At 53.1% G+C, this 10,582-nt stretch overlaps 1 protein-coding gene across 1 annotated transcript; it reads right to left on the reverse strand.

Annotated features, from left to right (window-relative positions):
• Positions 1-928: 928 nt before the first annotated feature.
• On the reverse strand, positions 929-10,209 carry DUSP5 (dual specificity phosphatase 5). Its single transcript, XM_010564765.1, has 4 exons — positions 9,809-10,209; positions 5,301-5,443; positions 3,659-3,878; positions 929-1,484 (listed from the first exon to the last, which is right to left on the reverse strand). Exons 1-4 carry the CDS (start codon positions 10,200-10,202, stop codon positions 1,084-1,086), a joined length of 1,158 nt encoding a protein of 385 aa, XP_010563067.1. The 5' UTR covers positions 10,203-10,209; the 3' UTR covers positions 929-1,083.
• Between the last annotated feature and the right edge of the window lie 373 nt (positions 10,210-10,582).

Here is a 10,582-nt window from a genome sequence, read left to right on the forward strand (position 1 = left end):
AAGAGAGCGGCTCGTTCAGGACTCCTTGCAGACACAGAAGCCAATACCAGCGAGAGAGAAACTGGTTTTTGGGGACAAAGGCTGACTAGAGGTGACCACACTCGCTAAGCAAGCCACTTAACACTGAACAAGACCACTTGACCACACACGGTACACATTGGGAACACTTGGGAAGGGATAAAGGAAGAGTTGGCTTGGAGCCAAGCTTGTCAGGTTATTTGGTGTAAAATCCAGCAGTTACAGTGTTATCTGATGGGAAGTAACTTGGATGAGGATTGTGGAGACATTCAAGTATTCTAGGGCTGTTCTTAAATAACAGATGGGAGGATAATAGCTCAGCAGGGTAGCCTGATAGCTTTGGTTAAGTCCCCTGCTTTAGTTAAAAGCACATCCAGTACAAAGGCAAATGCAGAAGTACAGGAAATGTCACACCTGAATGGATCCACGGTCTGGTTTGGTATCCAGTTACACTGTGGTCAATACCTGACACTTCTGAGGCTGGAGCAGGAGAGGATTTTCACCTGGTTGTGCAACAGTGTCCTGGGAAAGGAGCTCCCTCCCGCCACCCCAGCCCTTTGCTGCCTGAAACATGACACAGGAGAGGGGAGGAGGAAAGCCGGAGAAAAAGCAGAATGAATATTCACTCCCACCACCTCTGTAGTTGCAGAGTGGTGCTTTTCATTTTGCTTTCTTCCCCACTGCTGCTGTTTATTGCTTGAAACTTTAAATAAGGGTCTTTTAAAAAATAAGAAGGGAAGGAGATGGGAACCGAGAACATACTAAATGGATTTCTCATTGCTCCCCAGGAATCTGGAAATACAGTAGTGGGTGCACGCTCTGTGGATAAAAACCTAAAAAAGCACTTTTTCTTTTTTTAAAAAAGGACAATAGAAGTTCAGAAAACCTGCCACACTTAGAGCATTTGCGTCTTACAGTCACAGCATACAGGAAGTATGACCCACGACAACCACTCCATCCCACACTAAGTCAATGAGGTTTCTCTATTGCACGTTCATGAAATGTTCTTGTTGGGGTCACAGTTAGGATCAGAGGACCACACCAGCTCCAGTCTCCCCAGGGCATTCAGCAGGACGAAGATGCCGTCATCGGGCTGAGTTTCAGCTGGTGGACGGGAGAGTGGATGGGCACAGAACTCAACACTGAGGTAGGAAAGGCGAAACATGAGCCTTCAAAGCTTTTGCCTAATGTCAGTTCTTCTGCAAAGAATGATGCAGCTTCTCTTTTGCACGAGGCAACGGCGGGGTTGGGAGTGGAAGACAAGATCTCTGACTCATATTGTAGCAACTGGCCCATGAAGCCAAAGTTTGGTGAGATCAGGCTTCGGCGCTGCTTGATGTAATCGAAGGCTTCCTCTAGGCGGAGCTTCTTCGTCTTCATGAGATACGCCATGCAGATGGTGGGAGAGCGTGAAATCCCCGCTTCACAGTGCACCAGAATCTTGCCCCCCGTTCGTCTGACATAATCTAGGGAAAAAAAGTCATTACAGATGTCAGTTGTCATTGGGGATGGGGAGGACACTGCGACATGCACCCAGTGCTGGAGGTGGAGCATGGCACACAGCCAGTCCACCAGCAAAGAGAGGCTTGCTCTTCTGTTGGGTACTAAGGGTAACATGGAGGTTAAAAGAGAAGGGGGACAAAACCTAGCCGGAGATGGAGCTGAGCTGCAGATGACACTTGGTTTCAGAATTTGTGGATCTTGATTTGGTTCTTTCTGCATTTTTTCAGAGATTCCTTCCCTGTCTCCTTCCCACATGCCTATTTCTCTTTTGGAACAACTGACTTTGCAGAGCATTGCGAGACAGAGATCAGGTATCTGGGCAATGCTTGTGTTTGCTGTACCTGCATTTCTCTGCTGTACCTGCATTTCTCTGCCTGCGGCTCGAAGTGCTGACCCAAGCACAGCCTGGCCAGCCCTCCCACCATCAGGTCTTTCAAAAGGTGCAGGGCTGCCTTCCTCTCATCAGCTTTGCTGGAAAAACAGGACTTTTCTTTAAAGTCCGAACCTAGCTCCCTGTTTGGCCAGTTAGCAGCAAACAGCGGCACCAGGAGCTGAGCTGTGGTGGGTACCCTTGGGTGGAGAGGCTGAGCTTGCTCCCTGCAGCCTCACCACAAAGCACACAAGGACTGGTAGGCAGTTGCTAATTACAGCCTGGTTAAAGGATGCTTGGACTTAAGTCAGGATATAAAAGGCTTATGCAAAGCACCCATTTTACACAACAGGAGCCACTGTGGTTACTCACACAACACAATGTTTGTTATTAGATTAAAGAGAATGTGCTTAAAATAAGCCTTTCCACACAAAAATACAGTTCAAAAATAGATGTTCTCTGCTCTATTGCCTTGAGCAATATGTTCAAGCTCCAATTTATGGATAACTGCACTGAGTGTAGTGCTTAGTGAAACAACGCAGAGTTGAGCAAGTTATCATTTGCCTGTCTTCTATTGTCTGCCCGGGGACTGGTGCCACCACGACCGGTTATATTTAACTATGGCACAAAATAAGGAAGACATGGATTTGAGTCATCCCCAGCATCTATACCACACGCCCAATTTTAAAAGAAAGTGAAAACTAAAGTCATCCTCAAAATCTGCAGAATTTCCAAGTGACTCAACAACTGTCAGAAGGGGTTGGGGATGGGACAGAATAGTGCCCTGCATTAGCATTTCCCTGAAAGGTGCGAGAAGTCCCTTACCAGGGAGGGGAAGGGCTCAGAGGGCACCCTCAGATCACGTTTTTGTAATTCTGCCTGCATTGTCGAAGGACTTGAACTCAGCTGAGCAATGAGTCCAGCGAGTCTGCAACTGGGTTTTTATTCTGTTTCTCTCTTGAATGTTCCTGGAGAGCAACAGCACCGATTTCAACACCATCTCCACCCAGGCTCAGGCTGCTCCACCCCACTAAACCACCCTGTGCCTCTCAGGGAGGCGAGTCTCTCCCTTGTGCTACCTGGCATGGCTGGTGTGCTGCTCACCTACCCAGCTTGAAGCAGGAAGATTTGGGAGAGGATGGCCCAAAGTATTCTAAAGGCCTCCCTATTTTGCATTGGGCTATTTGATTAAAGGGCGAGATACCGACATGAGCAAAAGGAGAAATGGAAAAAGGTCTATGGTAAAGGGAGACACTGGACTTCTAAGGCCCCAGCTTTGGGATATCTCAGCACAGCGAGGCAGTAATCGGACTCTGCTTCACCTGGCTTTTACAGGGTCTGGCATGCAAGTCCACGGAACCAATATGTTTCTTTCATTTACAAAAATCAATAGATTTTGGTGTTATTCAACCATACTTCCTTGCTCCCTGCCATGCTGAAGTTACACCTACGCTTGCTTTGAAAAGAAAATAAAGCTAACCAGCTCACCCGCCTCGTCTGCCTGACGGCAGTCGAGGAGGCATTTTCCTTCCTCAGCCTCCCAGCCTGGAGAGAAGGACAGAGACCTTGTTCTGAATGTCCCTCTTCCTCCCTTCCTCACGGAAATCCCTCTACCAGGAGGGATGCTGGGGAAGGGAGGGAGCTTAAACTTTTGCTGTGACATCTGGGAACATACAGAAAATAACGTGTCCTTCCCACTAATATGTATTTTAAAATAAATGAATTTAAAATACATGAAGATCTGGAAATTTGTTAATTTGGACTTACCGATGAAGTCAATGGCTTCCTGGAAGTGTGAGCTGATGTCCGCTGTGTGACTGTCCTCCACTGGGATCCACTTGTAGCAATACTGGTCTTTGAAGGACTCTGAGCTTTTCCTGGAGACGTTGAGCAGGGCCGTGATGTGCAGGTTGGCAAGAAACTCACACTTGGAAGCGTGATAGGCACTACCAAGGTAGAGAAAAGGCAGGATTTCGACTGGACCGCCCTGGAAGAGAAGGAGCAGAAACATGTAATTCCTTTTCAAGGGTATTTGAGTCCCGATACCCAAGAGAGCCACAGGAGCCTGCATGGGTGCCCATTCCCTCCCTCCCTGGCATTTTTGGACCCCAGCACTGCTGTCCAGTGAATCACTGTGCTGGCAAAGCCCACGCAGGAAAAAGGTTTTAATTTTCTTATCCACATCTGTGAGGTACAAAGTCAGATCTAGCCCACTTGCGTGCAGGACATTCCTGGCTTTCTTTCAAGTGCTGCCCCTCGGGACGCACACGAAGCACTTTCATATGTGAGGCCCGTTCCCTCTGAGGCTTTACCAAAATACGGACAAGGCGGGGAGCCACGTCCGAGCAGGAAGGAAGAGGAGGACAGAGGAAGAGGCTCAGCTCCTCCGCTCACACCTCCAAAGGTGAAGCAAAGCAAAAAAGCAGGAGCAAGGCTCCCCGTCCTCCTGCACCTCCCTGGGGTGCAGCACCTGCCACGTCACCTGCTCCGAGATGTCATCTCGGTTCCTCCTTCCTCAGCACAAGCGAAGGCTGGGTGATGAGACCGCGAAAGAAAAAAAAGCCACCGCCTGACACAAGGGTTTCGGAGATCACAGGTAACTTTCCATGATGCGCAAGAGCTGCCGCCAGCCCCCGGCTGTGAGAAACAGGGCTTTCCACCCCCCACCCCGAGCTGCCCACCTGGCGGGTCCCACACATACCGGGACAGCCAGGAGCTGCCTGGGGCGGTGGGATGGAGCCTGGGGCAGGAGGTGCTCCCGGGGGAGCAGAGGGGCATCGCCTGGGGGCTCCCCCCAGCCCCAGGAAACACACGCCCCGGCGGAAGCACCCGACCGCAGGGTGACATCTCGGAGCACGCGTGTTCCCCGAGCCGGGCAGGCGTGAGGCGACTTCCCCCGTGGAAACCCCGCTCCCCCTGCCCGAGGGCGGCTCTCGAGAGCCACTGCCTCTTCGCAGAAGCGGCCCCGTGGCCCCCGGCCCCCTCTGCCAGCCTCAGATCGCTCCCAGGGTCTCAGAGGAGGCATGTTCCCAGATGTCACAGCAAAAGTTTAAGCTCCCTCCCTTCCCCAGCATCTCTCCTGGTAGAGGGATTTCCGTGAGGAAGGAAGGAAGAGGGACATTCAGATCACATGCTCCCTGGCTGTGTGATAAAGATGGGTCACAAATACAGGTTTGGGGGCTCGACAGGGTGTTTCTCCTCCTGCAGTCGCCTAATTTTGAAGCTGGACAGAGGCGATGTTGAGCAGCAGCACACACAGGGCATCTTATTCCACGCACAGGCTGCCAGCCTGGACCGTGACAACTTATTGACAGCCCACGCCGGCGCGAGGGCCACCGGCACCCTGCCAGCCTCCAACAGAGCCCGGTGGCAGGAGGGAGAAGACCCAAGGAAAGGTCATGACACACACCTGGTCGTAAGCGGGTTTGTGGTTGGCACTCTGCTTCTCACAGTGGCTGGCGAGGTTTCTCTCCGCCTCAGTCCTCTCCGGGGAAATGAGTTTTCCATCCACACAGCACTCAGGATATTGCGAGTTAAAGGTTTCGTATCCCCCTAGGGGGAAAAAAAAGAAAAAAGAAAAAAAAAGGATATGAACATTTGCGCTTCCAAAAATTGGCTTAATTAAAGTGGAGGAGAAATGAAGCTCCGGCACTTGTGGTGCAGTGGGATAGTGCTGCACAGCGATGGGCCCCGGGGGGTTAATGAGGGTTAGCGTTCCCCTGGGGAAATGGGTTTGTTTAAAAGGCTTCGGGCACCCGAAGAAAAAACTCTGATACCGCTGACAATTATTAACTTGCCAAAAGCCAGTGGATCCACATTAAAACTGTTAGCAAATGTAATTCTGTTGAGTCTAGCAACCATTAACTCCAGTACAGCAGGGACTAAACTCCCTCCCCCAGGTTTTATATATGAGCACTATTTCCAGCATTAGAGACCGAGATTTGTATACTCAGGAGTCATCCTCTCTAAATCTGTCATTACTATATACACTGTGACAACAAGAAATATGTTATTTGCATTTTTGAATGGACATAAGCACAAGAGGGAGATGCTTGCAACTGTGCCATTAACCGCCACAATGCACGAGACAGCAAGGTAACGAAGACAGTCCCACTGAAACCAATCTATTAAATAACAGCTATAAAACTTAATGAAATCCTGTGACAGCATTTGACAACTGAATAGCCCCACATGAGCTATTCTGCATGGCTAAGTACTGTATTCGTTTCATTCAGTGCACTGCTAATGAAAAGGAATTAATCCTATTATTACATTGTTACTCAAAGTTTGTCGTCAGCTAAATTGTTGCCCTGTTTCCAGGCTTGGAATACGCTGCACGGAAGCACACAATCTCCAAAATGAACATGAGCAGGTCAGGTAGCAGAAGCAGCCTGGAAACATCAATGGCGTGCCACGTGTCTGCCAGCCGTGCTTTTTCAGAACAGAAATGAAAGGCGAAAGCTCTTGAACAGCTAGATTCAATAATCCTTCAGAACGTGGCCCTCAAGTAAACAAGGCTTGGAAAGCAAACCCTCCGACGCAATTCATTCAACTGCAACTGTTCCGCCCTGATAAGCGGTGTCGGTGTGGGTGCCCCGGTACAAGGAAGGGTTTCGAAACAAAGGAAGCACTGAATATCTGAGCAGCCGCAGGGCCCCTGCCGCCCTCGCTGCCAGGGCTGCCCAGTACAGCTACCTCTGACATTTCAGCCCCGTAACGCCGGTGTCTCATTTGTTTGCAATGTTTGAGCAGATGTGTGCTCAAATTCATGACGTGCTACTGTCGCCCACTTAGTCCTGCCGTGGGGTCCTCGTGTTGCAAGAGGCCGGCACGATCCAAAGCCCGCTCAACGGGATGAAAGTCTGTTTTCCATGACGGAGGGCAGGAGAGTGACTTTGCAGTCAACTGGCACTCAGCACCTGCACCTTTCCTCCTACTCCCCAGCCACATTCAGCCAGCTCGCCCAGAGCTCACAGTGCAAGGCAGTGGGTCAAGCAGCCAAGTGACCGTGGAGACCATAAGGGGGGGGCTGATAAAATTATATCCACAACTGGGTTGATAAAATTATATCCCTAACAACTAGCAGTGTGAAAAGCAAACAAACACAAGAAGCTCTCCAGATGCATCTGCTCTTCTGATCTCCACCTGCCCTTCATGGGGTGGACTTTTAAAACCTCTTGTTTTGCATAGCTGACTTTATCTCCCTCCTGCCCCCCAACCACTGCCATCGCATAGAAAAAATACATCCAGTTTATATAAATAGACATTATCCCCATTTATGCCCTTCATTGTTGTTTTTACTCTTGAATGAACACAGAAATCTGCCCCAGCCAAATCAGCGTGTGTGTTCGAACAGACATCATGTCTCATGTCTCTGGGGCAGCTAACGCATGCAGCTGGTGAATGGTTAATTACAAGCCTTAGGGATCAGGATATTTGCAGGCCATTCTTAAAGTGAGTCATCTTGTCATCCCATCCTCCAGCAATCTCCTCTCTTCCCCTTCCCCACTCAACCTAGCTTCCCTGAGGTCATTTCTGCAAATACTAGATTGCTCATCACAGAAAGCTGGGCTGCACTTCGGTTTTAATCAATAAATAACAGAATCCTTGTCAGCACCAAGGGAGGATCCGTTATTTTATCTTTCTGCAAGCTCTTCCCCCCACCACACAACCACTCTCACCGTGCTGGACCTGAGCTCACCCAGGATGAAACTACACTTACACAGGCGAAAGATGTGACACTCTCAACCCACAGCTGCCAGAAAGCAAGGGAAGGAACAGAGCCAGCATGCAACTTGGCATGCAATTGCTCGGCACTTGCTGCCCTGCCTGGGGCCAGATCCCCAAGATGCTTGGTGACCTGCTCATATCTTCTCTCATCACTGTGACTTCCAGACCACCTTAGCCCTTAAGTAGCCAACATCTCCTCCCAGCTCCCTCCATACCTAGGGAGAACAGGACTATAAAGGGGGAACCTCAGGGAGGTTGGTTTTTTTTTTTTTTTCTGGTGGTTTTACAGCCCATTGTTTGCAAGGTCGGTGCTACAGACCCCTGAAGGACTCTTTCTTCTGATCAGTGCCCAGTGCTTCAGGATGATTTATAATCCCACTGTCCCAGAGATCTTTCCCCAGACCACAAGAGCTTCCTGGGGGTCCGTGGCCCCGGTGAATCAGCAGTGCTGCCCACTGAGTCACCAGCTCCTTGGACCACACGGGATCGGAAACGGAGCTGCAGACTTCATGGGCCTGATCCTGCGACTCAGAGCACTTCTAGCAAAGCAAAGGGGAACAGTAGCAGGAAAAGGAGGAAACTTTCTCATCCACTAAGGGGGAAACTTGTCAGCCTCAATTCGACAGGCTTTCAAGATAAGACACTTTGCAATACACAAAAGGCACAAAGCAGGGCCTACATCAGAACCCCACCCCAGATAAACTGCCCACAGCCACAGCCACCACTTCAAAGCATGGGGCTGGTCCACGAGGAGGGAAGGACGGTCTTGTGGCTAAACGAGCAGGCTGAGAGTCAGCAGAGCTTAATTCAGCCCCTGCTTTGCCACAGACTTCCCAGCATGACCCTGGAGATGTTTCTTCATCTCCAGTTTAATGAGGTCTCTAAGGATTTGGCTGGCCCAGCACAGTGCAAGTATCCCTGCCCTGCAGCAGCAGAATTGGTGCTTTTTGGGGAGACTGTCAGACCCCAGGGCACACTGGTGGTGCCCGGACAGAGCCATGGTGGTGCAAACTGCCCTGGGAGTCTCCCTCCCGCTTGGTATCAGGCAATACCCAGGCTGGAGATGCCTCTACCCTGGCGGGGATGTTCTCCAGGCACTGTTCGTTACAGGAGGCACAAACTGGGCACATCGGGACAAAAATTAGCGTGATAAAAGGCTTAATAAAAGTGAATTAACCCTGGCCGGTGAGGACACAGGGGCAGAGTTTATTCACGAAACATCGCCTGGTTTTCTCCTCCATTTATGGCCTCCCCATGGCCTCAGGGTATGGCAAAGGGTTCTTCAGGAACCCCTGCTTCAGCGTGGCCCCGCTCCGGGGAGCCCCGCGGTCCCGGCAGCCGGGTGTGCGGGGTACGGGTGGGAGCGTCCCCGGGTGGGCACTGCTCCCCTCCGCGGGGAGGCACCGGGGAGCGGGGGGGGGCTGAGAGAACAGAGAGGGCAAATGGACAAAGGCTCTGCCATGAGTAATGGAGGGGAGGCAGGGATGGGAGGACAGAGAAAGGGCGGCTGCTGGGTTTTTTTTTTTTTTTAATCGTTTTATTATCCCCGGGTTACACGGAAGGAAAACAAAGAACCGCAATCAAAGGGCTGTAACACACGTGTGGCGGGAGGGGGGAAGGTATTTCTGTCCCCCGACAAGCCCCGGAGTTTCGGCTATGGGTTTCCCCTGCCAGCCTCGATATGCCCGACGGCGAGATAAACCTCTCCTCCCCGGGTGGAGGAACGGGCACCGATCCCCGGGTTCGGGCGCCCAACACGGGCCGCCCCGTGTCACCGGGCTGAGAGCGGCGAGCGGTGGCCTCGGCTCTCCTCTTACCCGCGGGCCGATTTTATTTTCCAGCCGCGATCTCTCTCGCCCCCCCCCCCTTTGATAATCTGCAACTTTTTCCTCCCCTAATATTCTTTGCTTTCCATCAGCCTCTTAAACGCGCGGCGGGGGTGAGCGGAAAGGCATTTGGGCTCAGCCCGCAGAGTCTATCCGGGATTTATTTCCAGTGGGTGGAAAAGAAACGAAATCCCGGCGTTACCTCCCTGCCCTCCGCCAATAATCAGGTTAACTGCGGGGCGGTGGTGGCGGAGGAGAGGGGACGGGAGCACCGCGGGGCCGCCGCCAGTGCCGCCACCCGGGGAGCTTTGAGGGTCGATCCGCGCCGCTCTCCCCCCCGTTTCCCCGTCACCCCTCTCACCTTTCAGGAAGCAGACCCTGGCCCCGGCCTCCGGCAGGCTGGAGAGCAGGGCGTTGAGGACGATCTGGGCCGTGCTGTCCTTTTTCAGCTTCTGCCAGTGCCCCGTGCCCTGGTCCAGCACCACCACGGCTGCCAGGCGGGCGGTCCCCGCCGCCCCCTCGCCGCCCAGCAGCAGCCGGGCGCGGGCCGCCGCGTCGGGGACCACGAAGTGGAGCGGCACGGCCCCGCCGCGGGCCCGCCGCATCACCACCGAGTTGAGGTTGACGTTGAGCGAGCCGCGGAGGCAGGAGGCCGAGTAGGACAGGTAGGGCCGGCAGTCCAGCACCAGGCAGCGGGAGGGCTCCTTCCTCAGGAGCTTCCTCAGCTGGCGGCAGTCGAGGGACGTGACTTTCATGCCGGCCGTGGACTCACGCCCCGCCGCAGCCGGGGCAGGAGCGGAGAAGAGCGGCAGGAGGGTGCCCGCCGGGGAGCCCCGGTGCTAGTGCAGGAGCCGCGGGGGAGCGCGGGGCCGCAGGGGCTCGGCCGGCGCCAACGGGACGGGACGGGAGGGAAGGGAAGGGAAGGAAGGACGGAGGCACCGCGGCACCGCGCCGAGCCCGGGCAGGGAATCCCGGCCGCCGCCACCGGGCATTTATATGAATGGGAGGCCGGGCCCTGACGACACTGCCCATATAAGGGGAGTGACGCGCCCGCCTTCCAAACATGGGCATCCCCCGCCCCACGCCGCAGGGTGCCCCGCCCCCCTGGCGGGGATCCCCCCCGCCTCCCTCCATC

Source organism: Haliaeetus leucocephalus, unplaced genomic scaffold (assembly GCF_000737465.1).
Source record: "Haliaeetus leucocephalus isolate CR32 unplaced genomic scaffold, Haliaeetus_leucocephalus-4.0 Scaffold184, whole genome shotgun sequence".
Lineage (NCBI taxonomy): Eukaryota > Metazoa > Chordata > Aves > Accipitriformes > Accipitridae > Haliaeetus > Haliaeetus leucocephalus.